The sequence below is a fragment of the Acomys russatus genome, chromosome 29, assembly GCF_903995435.1.
Source record: "Acomys russatus chromosome 29, mAcoRus1.1, whole genome shotgun sequence".
NCBI lineage: Eukaryota > Metazoa > Chordata > Mammalia > Rodentia > Muridae > Acomys > Acomys russatus.
The window spans coordinates 20,871,002-20,886,897 of NC_067165.1; the positions used below are offsets into that span (position 1 = coordinate 20,871,002).

General features: G+C 44.1%; 1 protein-coding gene and 1 non-coding gene across 2 annotated transcripts in view; both read left to right on the forward strand.

Annotated features, from left to right (window-relative positions):
• Positions 1-505: 505 nt before the first annotated feature.
• LOC127212095 (small nucleolar RNA SNORA48) lies at positions 506-650 on the forward strand. The gene has a single exon (XR_007833480.1). It is a non-coding gene; the product is annotated as a small nucleolar RNA SNORA48 (small nucleolar RNA).
• A 7,564-nt stretch (positions 651-8,214) lies between these two features.
• Psmb2 (proteasome 20S subunit beta 2) overlaps positions 8,215-15,896 on the forward strand; it is a 36,487-nt gene continuing 28,805 nt past the window's right edge. The window contains exons 1-2 of the mRNA XM_051171182.1: positions 8,215-8,422; positions 14,429-14,551. Coding sequence (XP_051027139.1) covers positions 8,332-8,422; positions 14,429-14,551 — 214 coding nt within the window. The 5' untranslated portion in view covers positions 8,215-8,331. The remainder of the gene's footprint in view (positions 8,423-14,428; positions 14,552-15,896) is intronic.

The window sequence follows — 15,896 nt, forward strand, 5'->3', positions numbered from 1 at the left end:
ATATCCATCTCTGAAATATACATTCAGAACACAGTACTTCAGAGTCTGAGGCAAGTCTGGGTTATATAGCAAAGCTTTTCCTCTAAAGAAAACATCCCAGCATTCAGGGAGGCAGAGGCAGGTGGATTACTGTGAGTTTGAGGCCAGCCTGGTCTACAAAGTGAGTCCAGGACAGCCAAGGCTACACAGAGAAACCCTGTCTAGAAAAACAAAACAAACAAACAAAAAATATTCCCCAAATACCTGGCTATGATAAAGCCAGATACCCAACCAAGTTCCTGAACAATGGTGAGCCCTGGCTCACAGGACAGCCAGATAACTTATCTGCATTATTTGGTCATATAACGCTGCTGGAATACCACACATGGGCAGTTATAGTATCTCAGCCAGATTTGGTAGTCTGTAATCCTAACACTTGAGAGACAGAGGCAGGCAGATAAGAGTTCAAGGCTAGCTTTAGCTATAGGAAACTCTCAAAAACCTAGAAACAACAATTAAAACAAACAAACCCTGGCAACGGGCAAAGAGACACCTTGTTGGTGGTAGTGGTCTTATATCAGTCAGGAGCAGATCAGATGGCAGTCCTTTGTCCATCCTAGCTTGATGCCTGGCTTGGTGGCCAAGTGCTGTTTTATGCCTAGGTCTCATAAAAATCAAATCAAATCAAATCAAATCCAGGCAGCTCAGCATGGGAGGAGGAAAACAGAGACCTGTGGACTATCATGCCACCCACAGACCAGCCAGCCCTCCAGAGCACAGCATAAACTGGCCATAGACACCTGCTTGCTGCCACACCCGTGCAGCATGAATGGAGGATGTAGCCCAGGGGCCCACCAGCTGTGTGCCTGGCCTGTAGCAGGAGCCACCACCATGTGCGAGTATGTAGTGGTCAGATGGGAGAGAAAAGAGAAGTGGAGCAGCTTGAGCATTATGAAGAGAGATGGAACTGGAGACTCAGGAGTGAAGAGGAGGAGCCTGTGTGAGTGGCCAGTCCTGCCACCTTGGGGCCATGGTGACGTCCTACTCCGAGCTGTCACTGAAGCCATGTCTGAGTCTGTGGCTATGCAGCAGAAGACATTGGTGTCGATGTCTGTGGTTTATATTGCCATCAAAGAACATGGGAATGGGGCTGAAGAGATGGCTCAGAGGTTAAGAGCACTGGCTGGTCTTCCAAAGGTCCTGAGTTCAAGTCCCAGCAACCACATGGTGGTTTACAACCATCTATAATGAAATCTGGTGCCCTCTTCTGGCGTGCAGGCATACATGCAGGCAGAAACACTGTATACATAATAAATAAATAAATCTTTAAAAACAAAACAAAACATGGTGGGGACAGCCACCAGGGAACACATGGATGTCTCGGGGCTCTGCCCTTCACTGGATGTGGGGCCAGCTCTTCAGAACACCACATCCAGTGAAGAGTGGTAGAGGGGAGCTTGCGCTGGTGGCAGGGGTGTGGGTGAGTTGGTCCCCCAAGGGAGTAAGTGTGGGAGAGCTGTGAGGTAGCACAGAGATGATGCCTCCCTCCCCCCACCCTGGCAGTTGGGAAAGCTGCTCACAGGATCATGAACTCAGGACTGTCACTCACTAGCTATAACACTTGGGAGAGTGGGCCCTGTACCGTGCCTAGGCAGTACAGTAGGGCTGGCCCTGGTTGAGGGAGGACAGGTGAGCCAACCCCAAGGGCAAGAGTGCAGGAGAGCTGGCCCTACCACTCTGTTGAGAGATGGCCTGAATAGGGGGGTAGGTAATGCTTTCTGGCACCTCACCCCTTGCCACCTGAAGCAGTCAGGAGAGCTGACCCCGGGGTCATGTGAACAGATGCGATATCTCTGCCCCTTACTGGCCCCAGGAAGCGGGACAGTGAGCCCTGGACCTCCCCTGTGCAGCACAGTAGAGTTGACCCTGTTGAGGGGTTGCAGATGAGTCAGCCTCAAGGGTGTGAGTTCAGGAGAGGTGGTCCATCACTTGTCTGTTGTGAGATGGTGTGGGTGTGGGGGTGATGTCCTCCCCTGTTGGTGTACTTTTAAAATCTAATTTTATTTTGAGTTCCTAAAATCTCTTTCTTCCTACTCCACCCCAGTCCCTTCCAACACCCCAACACCACGTAGGGGAGAAAGAAGGTTAGTAGGGAGAAGAGGCTTAGTTTTTCTTAGCTACTTCCTGCTGTCTGGGGTCTTCGGGTTCCTTGGGGGCAAGTCCAGTCTGCGTTTCAGGCTCTCTCCAACGTCTTCTTGTCAAACTGCATGAGCAGCAGCAGCAACCGGGAACAGCCGGGGGGAAGGCACCAGCAGCCTTCTTCTTTCTGGGAGTCCATAGTCTCTCTCTGGGTCTGGCTTTTATACCCACTGACAAAGACCATGCCCCCACACCAAGTGGCTCCCAGCTGACGAAGATCACATGCCCTCTCATGAGGCAGTAGTCGGCTGTGAACAAAACTGGGGCAGCCCCCATATCCAACACCTGGGATTAAAACAAAAACATGTTTACATGTAACCCAAAACTTCCACAATACTCCTGCTTCTCCCCTCCATATCTGCAGTAGCCAAGAGAGCTGGCCCTGGGGTCATGAAAGCCGAAGAGCTAGCCCTGACCTCCACTGGCTGTAGCACTTGGGAGAGCTGGCCCTGCACCTTGCGTAGGCAGCACAGTAGCGCTAGCTAGCCAGCCCTGATGGTGAAGACATGGGCAAGCCAGCCCCGAGGGAGTGAGAGTGGGAGAGATAACCCAGTCCCTTACAGGCTATAGCACCTTGACTGGACAGCACAGGGGAGCTGGTTCTGGAGGCGTGGGTTTGGACAAGTCGGCCCAGAGGACATGAGAGCAGGAGACTAACTCTGCCTCCTGTGGATGGTGGCATTGGGTGGCCACCTAGCCTAGCAGTGCTGGAGATCTAGCCCTGGTGGTTCAGATAAGGGAGAGCGGGTGCGCTGACCAGCTCAACGACAGCTCAGGCCCAGAATTTGCCCACCCCAAAATCTATATAAACTGCAAACAGTTGGGACTTGTGAAAGGGCCAGTCCTTCTGTTCCAAAGCTACAGGATCTCCACAACACAGGCCAGCAACAGGATAATGGGGAGGACTCCCAATGAGGATCCAGTGCTGAGGGTGTGACAGAGGCCAGAGGTCTCGAACCAGACCAATGACTCATTGCCATGAATATTTGCAGGTAAAGTCGTATAAACAGAGATACACTATGGGACACACTGTGACACACTACAGCTGCCACGATGACATGTTTTCTATGCTTTGGTTTGTTGTTGTTAATAGTTTGTGTTTGTGTGTGTGTGTGTGTGTGTGTGTTTTATTTTGGGGGAGAGGTTGCAAGGGCAAAGGGTAGATATGTGGATATGTGGGGAGCAGCAGGACTGGGTGCATCCCCTAGTGCTGGGATTATACGTGTGTGACACTTCACCCTGCCATAATTTAGGTCTTAAAAGCTCCCCCCCCCCTTTTTTTTTCTTTTCTGAACCAACAAGAAATTAGGGCAACTCTAGGAACTGAAATCTAGAAAGGATTTAAAAAGTCTTGGAGAAGAAAGAAGTGTCCATTGAAGAGATTGTTTTATATACACTTATATTTACATATGTACGTATGTATTACATATATACATACATATATAAGTAAGCATATATGTCTGTATATACAGTGTGTGTGTGGATGTGTGTGTGTGGTTTTCTGGTTCAACGTTCCACATCTTCTGTGAATGGGTGAAAGAGTATTAATAAGTACAAAGAAAAATATAAAAAATACAGGCATTGGTGGGTGGTTATTTTTGCTAAAAAAAGATATTTATCCATTTACTTTGCATTGTTTGTGTGCATGTTGTATACAGCATAACTATGTACTTTTAGCCATTAAAAATACAAGTGTGTGTGCATGTGTCACAGAGGGAGGGGTGGTTTCAGTGGAGTGAAATCATCAGGGGTCGATGCTTAAGAAAAGAATTCTTTGAGAATGATAGATGCAGTTGTGTTTATAGAGGTGGCTGGCTTAATGACCTCGCTTGCCCGTGGCATGCATCCCATGATAGATAGGCCACTCCCACCTCCTCAGGCTCTCTGTCCCCTCATGGGCAGAGACCTGGAAGAAACATGGAGAATGAAGTAATTACTAGAATTTCTGCAGAGACGAGGGAATTGCATAGTTGTCTTTGGAGATAGAAATGTGCCTTACCTTCCATTTCTCATTAACTCACATGAGAACTCAGTTGTACATGCCAGGATCGAGTCATGAGGCAGTTCTACCTTTTTCAGAATTGGTGCGGTACATAATAAGGAAAGCCCTGGTTTTAATCCCCAGCATACACACACACACAGGAAAACATGCAGAGATACAAATAACACTTGAAGCCAAACCAAACCAAACCAAACCAAACAAACAAACTAACAAAAAACAAATAACACTTGAAAATGGAATCATACTCAAACAAAATAGATGCAAAATAATAAAAGTGATCTGGGCGTAGAAGAGTGTGTACCTGTAATCCCAGAATTCAGAAGAGGTCAGAAGAGTCTGCCAAGTTCAAGGGGAAAAAAAATCTTCCTTTTTGTTGTTTGGTTTGGTTTTTTGAGCCAGGGTTTCTCTGTGTAGCCTTGGCTGTCCTGGAACTCACTGTGTAGACCAAGATAGCTTGAAACTCAGAGATCTGCCTGCCTCTGTCTTCTGGGTGCTGGGATTAAAGGTGTGTGCCACCACTGCCTGATGCCCCCCCCAAAAAATCCTCCCTTTAAATCACATACACTAACTGGCTGAATATAACCGACCTCTAAATATTACCAAACATTTTCCACTTGTAAGTGAACATTCACTGTTTTGGGGTTTTTTGTTTGTTCGTTCGTTCATTTGTTTGTTTTGTGTTTTTTTTTTTTTTTTTTTTTTTTTAGACAGAGTTTCTCTGTGTAGCCTTGGCTGTCCTGGACTCACTTTGTAGACCAGGCTGGCCTTGAACTCACAGCAATCTGCCTGCCTCTGCCTCCTGAGTGCTGGCATTAAAGGCGTGCACCATCATGCCCGGCAACATTCACTGTTTTAATAAAATAGCTTCATACTACAAATAGGAACACAATTTCATTTTCAGTTAAATGAAATATATCTTGAGCTATAGGACAATTAATTTTATTCGTGTGTGTGTGTGTGTGTGTGTGTGTGTGTGTGTGCGCGCGCGCGTGCATATTCAGGCATATTCTACTTTTTGGTTTGTTTGTTTGTTTGTATTTTCTCGAGATAGGGTCTCTCTGTGTAGCCATAGCTGTCCTGGACTCACTTTGTAGACCAGGCTGGCCTCGAAGTCACAGAGATCCACCTGCCTCTGCCTCCCGAGTGCTGGGATTAAAGGCGTGCGCCACTACGCCCAGCCTTGTTTTGTTTTGAGATAGGGTGTTTCATGGCTTTGAACTTCACCACTCTCGCTAGGATGGCTGGCCCCTGAGCTCCCAGGCATCCCCTTGTCCTCACCTCTCATCCCCACCACCAGGTTCCCAGGCACACCATGTCAGGCCTGTGGTTCCGGGACTCAGGACCGAGGGCCTCACGCTTGTGAAGCAAGCACTTTACAGACCGAGCCATCTCCTCAGCGCCATTTCATTCTTTGAAATACATGAATTACGTGAAGCTATAATGCAAATAGCACCATCTAGAAAACATATTTATTTAAACATGGAAGCTGGTCCTCGTTTTGTTGCTGCCACAGTGGTGCAACATAACATATTTCTGCACAAACACTTGGTTTACTGTGCAGGCATTTCTTTGTATATTTTTAGAAGATAATGTAATTTATTGTTGTTGTTGTTGTTATTATTATTATTATTATTTTGGGTTTGTGAGATAGGGTTTCTCTGGGTAGCCTTGGCTGTCCTGAACTCACTTTGTAGACAAGGCTGGCCTTGAACTCACAGAGATACGCCTGCCTCTGCCTCCCTAAGTGCCAGGATTACAGGCGTGCATCACCACACCTGGCTTGATAATGTACATTTAATATACTTTTTGTCCACTTTTGTTTTTTGATAAAGTGTTTTTCTATGTAGCCCTGACTGTCCTGGAACTAACTCTGTAGACCATGCTGGTCTCAAAATCAGCTGGTCTCCCCCTACCTCTGCCTGCAAAGTGCCGGGATTAAAAGGAAGTGCCACTATCAAAAAGGTTTTATTAAGGTGTTGTCTTAGTTAGGGTTTTTATTGCTGTGACGAAACACCTTGACCAAAAACAAATTGAAGAGGAAAGGATTTATTTGGCTTAAGCTTCCATAGGTCTGTTTATCCACAGCACTCAAACTGGGCAAGATCCTGGAGGCAGGGGCTGATGCAGAAGCCATGGCGGGGTGCTGTTCATTGGCTTCCTCAGCCTGTTTTCTAATAGAACCTAGGACCACCTGCCCAGGGAAGATACCCCCTACAATGGGCTGAGCCCTACCTCTTCAATCACTAATTAATAACAAGTCTTACAGCTGGATTTTTTTTTTTTTTTTTTGGGCTGTTCGAGAGAGGGTTTCTCTGTATAGCCTTGGCTGTCCTGGACTAACTTTGTAGCCCAGGCTGGCCTCGAACTCATAGCAATCCACCTGCCTCTGCCTCCTGAGTGCTTACAGCTGGATCTTAAGGAGGCACTTTTTCAGTTAATCTTCCCTCGTTTCAAATAGCTCTAGTTTGTGTGTCAAGTTGGCATAAGACTAGCCAGCACAGGTATATTAACTGTACACAGTCATAGGTTTCATTATGATATTTCTACATATAATTTAATTGCAGTAACTTGCTGGACATGGTGGCACACACCTTTAATCCCAGCACCTGAAAGGCAGAGGCAGGCAGATCTCTATGAGTTTGGCCAGCCTGGTCTACAAAGTGTGTCCAGGACAGCCAAGACTGTTACACAGAGAAACCCTCAAAACCCAAAAATTACATTAAAAAATGATTGTAGTAAATCTTGTTAACCGTTATTTTTTTAAAAAATAGTTATTTTTATTAAAAGTTATTTTTATTTTATATGTAGAGGTGTATTTGCATGTATGCAGTGCCTTCAGAGGACAGAGAAGTATTAGAGTTACAGAAAGCTATCTGTGAGTTGCCATGTGGGTGCTGGAAGTTGAACCTAAGTTTCCCGGAAGAGTAGCCAGTGCTCTTAAGCACTGAGCTGTCTCCCCATTACTTTTCTAATATCTTATCTTTCTCTTTGGAAAGTATTTAAAGGCCATGGTGGTCCAGGCCTTTTATTCCAGTTCTGGTGAGGCACCTGGTCTACATAATTAAGTTAGATCAAGGCCAGTTAAGGCTACATTGTAGTAAAACCCTATATCAAAAATGCCAAAAATAGCTGGGCTGTGGTGTCACCCGCCTTTAATCCCAGCACTGAGGAGGCAGAGGCAGGCAGATCACTGAGTTAGAACCCGGGCTGATCTAGAGTTGCAAGACAGCCAGAGCCATACAAAGAAACCCTGTTGGGTGGCATTTGATAACACATTAGTGTGTGGGAGGACATGGAACGTGCAAGTGGGAAGATCAGGGGGAAAACTTTGGGGAGTCCTTTCTGTTATGGGATCAAGGGATTGCATTTAGGTCTGACATGCTTTCTCCTGCCTCAGCCTACCCAGTATTAGGATTTCAAGAGAAGCCAGCCTGGTCTACAAAGCCAGTCCAGGACAGTCAAGGCTACACAGAGAAACCCTGTCTCGAAAACAAACAAACAAACAAACAAAACAAAACAAAACAAAAAAAAAAAAAAAAGGAGGAGGAGTAGTGAACCACTGCCAAGTAGTTTTTGGTTGGTGTTTTTGTTGTTGTTTTGTTTTGGTTTTGGTTTTTCGAGACAGGGTTTCTCTGTGTTAGCTTTGCCTGTCCTGGACTTGTTTGTTTTTGAGATTTGATTTCCTATGCTGTCTCGGCTGTCCCTACTCCATAGCTCAAGATGATTTTTCTCTAATCTGTCTTGCAGGAAAGGATTTCAGCAGCAACGAAATGAAACTGAAGACCTTCCCCTTTACTGTGGCTGGCACTTCTCACACAAGGTGCGGTTTTTATCTTCGTACAGATCTTGAAACTCTCATTGGTATATAAGGAAACTGAACATTGCATAACCTACAGCTGCGTTATCGAACCACACCTGGACCCACCCACTCCAATCAAAGGGCCAAAAGCGCTCAACCTCCCGTCGGCTTTCTAATATCTCGCGAGTGTTAACGTCATTGGCCCGCGCCGGTGGCCGGGCTGTCGCGCGGCGTGCGTCACATCCAGCTTCGCTCGGGTGTGCTGTCTCACTGGTGAGGCCGCGTACCCGGGAAGTCCATCTCTCTCTCTCTCTCTCTGTGTGGACCCTGCTTCTTCTCGCTTCCCGCCACCATGGAGTACCTCATCGGCATTCAGGGCCCCGACTATGTCCTCGTTGCTTCCGACCGGGTGGCCGCAAGCAATATTGTACAGATGAAAGATGGTGAGAGAAAGCAGAGGCGGCCCGGCGGGCCTGGGTGGAGGGGCGGTCGGCCGGAGATGGTGTAGGGTAGGCTGAGCCTCGGGGCAGCTTGGAAGATGGAGCCCGGCGTGCTCGGCCGGTCGGGCACTGCAGGATTTAGAACCCCGGAAACTGGCAGACAAGCTTAGGACCCTGGCTTTGGCTTCTAGGCTAGGGCTGTGCTCTGGCCCTGGCCAGATGAGGCTTGCTAGGCGAGTATTGCCCAGTGTGGGGAATTCAGTTTGTACGAGTTGAAGAGTGTGCTCGGCGCTAGGCGCTTCAGATCCCTGAATTTCTGGTAAGCTTCGGTCATCGCAAATAGAAGTTTGCGGGCGCCCTAGGGTGATCTCATGGGGAGAGTGAGTCTAGGGGTGCAGAGTTCGACGTTTCCACTCTGCCTCTGCTGTCTTAAGTTGCTGAGCTTTCACTGGCTGCTAGGTTTCCTGTGTATTTGAATAGTTAACTGCGTTAGAGATGGCGTCTCTTTACTTGCTTTATGACTCTTGTGCCTCATTTTTTTCAGTTCTCAGATTTTCTTATCTCTCAGATTAGTATTACCCAACTCCAAACTTGTCGAGAGGATTGAGTGAACAAGTTACGTGTAAATGTTTAGCATTGGACAAATACTTAACAGACAGAAGCGTTTATGCATCAGGTGTCTCCAGCGATTTAATATTTTAATTCTTTAAAAAGAGATTGACTCTATTATATTCTCTCCTTCCAGAGTTGGTTGGAGAAGAGAATATATATATTTCCTAATTGGATGTTGAAATAGCTCAGTAGGAATTATTGGCCAGGCTTAACAACCTGATTTTGATCCCAGAACCCAGATGGGAGAGAGAGAGAGAGAGAGAGAGAGAGAGAGAGAGAGAGAGAGAGAGAGAGAGAGAGAGAGAGAGAGAGAACCGGCTCCCGGCAGGTTGTCCTCTGACCTCCACACCTGTCCTGGGATGTGCACCTGTGCAGAGCAAGAGAGAGAGAGTTCCCAAAGTTAAAAAAAAAGAAGTTAAATTATGAAAGAAAAAGTTTCTAAGCTTACAAGTGGAAGAGCCCAGGTTCAAATCTGTCATTTGAGACTGAGGATACAATTAAGTGGCAAAATACATTCCTACCATGCACAAGGCCCCAGGTTCTAGTCTCAGCAAAACAAGTTATTAGACATTTTTCAAAATATGGCCTCTAAGCCAGGCGTGGTGGCACATGCCTATAATCCCAGCACTCGGGAAGCAGGCGGATTGCTATGAGTTCGAGGCCAGCCTGGTCTACAAAGTGAGTCCAGGACAGCCAAGGCTACACAGAGAAACCCTGTCTTTAAAAACCAAAAAAAGAAAAAAGAAAAATATGGCCTCTTTTACCCACAACAACTACATTACTTCTCTTTCAGTGACAGCTGATCCATAGGATCTGAGTGTGTTTTCTTTTTTATTTTTCTTCCTCGCATTGTAGAATAGGCTGGCCTCAAATTCACATCGATCTGCCTGCCTCTGCTTCCTGAGTGCTGGGATTAAAGGCATGCGCCACCTTGCCAGGGTCTGGGTGTGTTTTTATGATTGATTGTAGGTATGCTACTATATGCAAGGTATTTGCTTTTGTTTAGTGGATTAAAAGTTCATCTGACCAGTTTATGGCATCTCTGTGTACTTTACAATGCTAGGTGCTGAAAGAGAGTGGGAGAATACTATGTAGCTCCTGTTTTAAAAGAAGCTAACAGTTGGGAAGATGGCTGAATAGGTCAGAGTGCTTGCTATGCAAGCATGAAGACCAGAATTTAAATTCCAAGTACTCACTTTAAAAAAAAAAAAAAAAAAAAAAAAGCCAGACATAGCTGTATAGCTTGTAACCCTAGTTGGGAGCAGCAAACACAGATCTGGGGGGCTCACTAGCCAATCAGTCAAGCCCAAAGGGGACAGTGACCTGATGTCCTTCCCTGTCCTACCTAACCCCAGGCAGAGGCATCCATACACAAAGTTGTAATACAGTAAGAGATTCAGATATGTGTACAAATAGTTATAACACAAACCAGAAGGTGACTGATGTCTCGTGATAAGAGCAGTTAAGCTTTGGGGTAATAAGAGGAGGAGACTGTTTTTAGGGAGTAGTGGTGAGGGAGAGATTCTGGCTGTAAAGATTAGGGAAAGCTTTGAAGGCAAATAGCAATTAATCCTGGATTCCAGGGAGAAAAATGATTAAATCCGGAGTTTCCTGAAGTGTGTGATGAGAGGTGAAAAAGCCGGTAGCTCCCATCTGAGAAAAGAAAAAGAACTCTGTGGCTTTGCATGCGCTCTGTTCTAACTAAAGAACTTGAATTGGAAATCTGTGGTATGAATTGTTTCTCAAGAGACTTGGTGAACTTTTATGATTAGTTTGTGGAAGTTGTTTGTAAACCAGTCACCAAAGGAATACATTTATTTTGAGAGTAAATTTGCCCATTTGACTAGTAAGGCCTTTGACAAACAGGTGATTTTAGTATGAAAGTGTAGGTGGAGCAGTCACCAAGTGAGTGGGTCTTCTGTTTCATCGCAGTAATCCGTGAATCACTTTGAAGAGGAGGCTGCTCTAAGCCCTTATCCATACTAATTGTTACATGGGATACAACCTCTTAGATAAAATCCCATCCCATAGACAGAGGCAGGATGATCTCTAGTTGGAGACTAGCCTGGACTGCATAGTGAATTCATGCTGTTGTAGGACTACATCAAAGAAAAACCTAGAAAAGAAATACAAGATTAAAAAAAAATGTAATAAAAGTATTACTAGTCAGTGGTAGGCTAGTTTTTTTGTTTGTTTGTTTGTTTTTCCGAGACAGGGTTTCTCTGTGTAGCCTTGACTGTCCTGGACTTACTTTGTAGACCAGGCTGGCCTTGAACTCACAGCAATCTACCTGCCTCTGCCTCCCCAAGTGCTGGGAATGAAGGCGTGCGCCACCATACCTGGCATTAGGCTAGTTTTTAAGTTGAAGATTTTAGGAGTAAGTCCTATGACTATGCCTTGGCTGTCCTAGAACTCACTCTGTAGACCAGGCTAGCCTCCAGCTCACAGAGATCCTCCTGCCTCTTCCTCTCGAGTGCTGGGATAAAGGTGTGCGCCACCCCCTACCTAGCAACAGAATGGCTTTACTCAGAGGTCTCCAGAAACTTAGTATTCTGAATTCCTACAACATAGGTGATTTAGATTACATTGTCTAACCCTGTGTGTAATGGTTTTCATTACTTGTGAGTTGGGTAAGTGACAGTGTCACCATTTTACCAATTGGGTAACTGGAGTTTAGACAGGCAAATCATTGGCCGCTGTGTCTGACCAGAACACATGGCAGTACGTGCCGATACTCATTTGATTGTGTTTGTGGATCTTGTGAGTTAATTTACAGTTTACTGTCTAGATCGTAACCTTTTTTTCTGAAATGTGACATCAGTTTGTAAACTCATTTCCCCTAAAAGATTACTTTTGCCCCAACAATGTGTGTGTGTGTGTGTGTGTGTGTTTATGTGTGTGCACGTGCAGACTTGTTACATCATGTGTGGAGGTCAGAGAACAACTTGGAGTCAGTTCTCTCTTTCCATCTTGTGGTTTTTAGGCATTGAATTCAAGGGGGCAAGGCCTTTGCCTGCTGAGCCATGTAGACTATTGGCTTTTTTCCTTATAAAAATAATGCAAACTTATTAAGTAATGTTTTCCTACAAACGTGAAACATATTGAGGATAGAGATTTAGAAAATACTGATAAGCAAAAATGAAGGAAGTAAAAATCACCCATATTCTTAACCACTGTCAAGAATTTAGAATATATTCCCTCCTGGTCCTTTTCTTTGCATACATACATGTAAATAAATCTTCCTCTTATGACAGCTTTGCAAACCAACAGTCTCTGAATGTGTAACAAATGGAAATTTGTTTATTTGGGAATTTCAAGGCAGTCAACATTATCTATAGGCATATTTTATGTGGGAATCCCCGCCCCCAGTCCAAATATCCACATTATTTGTCTACAACTCTCCAACACTTGTAAAGTATTTGGTAGTTGGATTTGTCCCTTAAATCCTATTAAGAGATTTTGACATTTCAAAAGCTTTCATACAGGAAAACATGTCTCCCGGGGGAGATTATTCAGCACTATTAGAAGAATGAAAAGTGAAAGTAGGGGTAAGATGGGAAGATGTAAGCTGTTCTCTGAAGCTGCAGACTAAATATTGAGTTTTCTTCCCTAGGCAACAATTACATCTGAGTACTTATTTATCTATTTAATCTGAATGAGTCTGGCTCAGCTAGATAAGGTTCAAGTATTATGGTTTTCATTAAGGATTTAGATGGCTCACTGTTAGCACGTCCCTTAAAAGTTTATGCTTTGGCAACCGGTTTTCTTTCTTGCTTTGGAAATGCAGTTGGTTTCCTTTATAAAGTAATTTGGATTTTTAGCTGATTCTTTTCTTCTTTCTTGAGATAGTTCTTTAATTTTAACTATAGAATTCATTCTTTTCACATTTTTTTTGGTATGTGTATATTACATTTGTATTAGTAGTAACATTTTAGAACTTTGTACTTTCTCTTGTGCCTCAAGATAATCACCAGCTTCCCCCCCCATTCCTTGTAATTTTTTTTGTATGACCACACCCAGCATATTCCTTGAATTTTAAATGCTCTTAAATTGCTTTTGTTAACTGGGTATGGTGTCGCACTCCTTAATCCCAGCACTCAGGAAGGCAGAAGCAAGTGGATCTCTGTGAGTTTGAAGATAGCCTGGTCTACAAGAGTCCAGGACAGCCAAGGCTACAAAAACAAAACAATGACAAAAAAAGTTTTTGTTGCTTGTTTGTTTTTGTCTTTTGAATACAGTCTCACTTTGTGGCTCTGGCTGCCCTAGAGCGTACTATGTAGAACTAGCTGGCCTCAAGCTCACAGGATCAGCCTGTTTCTGCCTTCAGAGTGCTGGGAATTAAAACATATGATCCATGCCAAATTTTATTTATTATGTTTACAGTGTTCTGCTTGCATTCCAGAAGAAGGAACCAGATCTCATTATAGATGGCTATAAGTCACCATATGGTTGCTAGGAATTGAACTCAGGACCTTTGGAAGAGCAGCCGGTGCTCTTAACCTCTGAGCCATCTCTTCAGTCCATAAATTTTATTTTTTAATTAATTAAATTATAGAGATTGAACTCATGCCTCACACACACTTAACATATGCTATATCACTGAGATACACCTATAGCTCCAAAGTGTAATAAAAAAGTATTTATTTTTTACATGCATGTCTGTACACCACGTGTGTGCAGTGCCCTCAGAGGTCAGAAGAGGGTGCGGGTTCCCTGGAACTATAGTTACAAATGGTTGCAAACCCTAAGGTCAGTGCTGGGAGTCACCTAGGTTCTCTACAAGACTGTTCTGTGCTCTTAACTGCTAAGCCGTCTTTCTAGCCCTGCCTTCCCCCACAATTGTATCTTTAATAGTCTGCTTTCCTAGGTTATTTTCAATTGAAATTCACATTAATGCCGGGCGGTGGTGGCGCACACCTTTAAGCCCAGCATTTGGGAGGCAGAGGCAGGTGGATCGCTATAAGTTCGAGGCCAGCCTGGTCTACAAAGTTAGTCCAGGACAGCCAAGACTACACAGAGAAACCTTGTCTCGAAAAACAAAAACAAAAAACAAAAAAAGATATTCACATTAATAAAATATGTATAGTTAACCTGTTGATTAGTGAAACTATTAAAGTCTTTGTTTTTGTTTTTCTCTCTGTGTTAGCCCTGGCTATGCTGGCACTCACGCTGTAGACCAGGCTGGCCTTGAACTCAAAGTTCTGCCTGCCTCTGCCTCCCAAGAGCTGGGATTAAAGGCATTTGCCACTACTGCCCTGGCTTAAAGTCTTATAATGACAATGGCTAGTAAAATTATTTAGTATAGTAATTAATAGACCTGTTTATAGTTGCATATGTAAATAGCCTTTAGTTTTTGTGGTGGCAGTTTCTAATATGAATTTCTTTTCCTTTGAGCAGATCATGACAAGATGTTTAAGATGAGTGAAAAAATCTTACTTCTATGTGTTGGAGAGGCTGGAGACACTGTTCAGTTTGCAGAATATATCCAGAAAAACGTGCAGCTTTATAAGATGCGGAATGGTGGGTAAGACTTAGAGGGCAGCCTTTTAGTTTTTAAATTTTCTAGGGCCACATACAAGGTACCACTGATTGGCCAGTTTAAACAACAGAACTCTGATAGCTCTGGAGGCTACAAGTCTGAGGTAAAGGAGTGAGCAGACTTAAATTCTGAGCCTTTCTCCTTGGCTTGTAGGCGACCATCTTCTCCCTGAGCTTTCACATGACTTTTCCTCTGTATAGTCTCTAGATCTCCTCTTAAAAGGACACCTGTCACATTGGACTGGAGATCACCCTCATAACCACATTTTTTACTTAATTGTCTTTTTATATACGATCTCCAGATACAGTCAATGTGAAGTTTTGGGCTTGGGGCTTTAGCACATGAAGTTTTAGAGGACAGTAATTAGCCTGTAGCCATTGGTTTATGTTTGATTTTGAACTGAAGATGGGTGTTCTTTACTGACAGTCTTATTCATAGTCGGATTGATGGGATCATACAGTTTTTCTTTCTTTCTTTCTTTTTAAGATTTATTAATTTTATTTATTGCATATGAGTGTTTTATCTGCAGAAGAGGGTATCAGATTACATTATAGATAGATGGTTGTGAGCCACCATGTGGTTGCTGAGAATTGAACTCAGGACCTCTGGAAGAACAGACGGCACTCTTAACCACTGAGCCATCTCTCCAGCCCCCACAGTTTTTCATTTGAATTTTCCTATTAAAAAACAAAATTAGAGGTAGGTGTCTGATCTCTGAATTTTAGATTAGCCTGGCCTACAGATTGAGTTTTCAGGACAGCCACGGTACACAGAGAAGCCTGTCTTTCAAAACCAAAATATAACAAAAATCTAGACCCTAAATTCTAATTCTTTTGTTCCTAAAGATTTCCTACAAAAATTCCAGAGCCATTGTAACTCTGATATATTGGCTATGGAATGCTGGAAATCAGTTTTTTAAAGTTTTTTGTTTCGCCTGCACCTATGTCTGTGCACCGCATGGTGTCCACAGAGGCCAGAAAAGAGCATCAGATCTTCTGGAACTGGAATTACAGAGCGTTGTGAGTGCTGGGAATTGAACCTGGGTTGTCTGAAATAGTAGCTCCAGCTCTTAACTGTTGAGCCACCCCTCCATGAAAAGCTACCTCATGGCTTTACAGTTCCATATATGACAAGTCATTTATCATCTCTGGCCCTTTTTCTTTGTTTCTAAAATGAGATTATATTTATATTTGTGAAGTGCTTTGACCAGGAGTGGTGCGTGCCTGCAATCCTAGCACTTGGAATACGGAGGCAGGAGGATCAGAAGTTAAAGGCCAAATTCATCTACACAAAGAGTTTGAGGGATGCATGAGACCCTGCCTGACT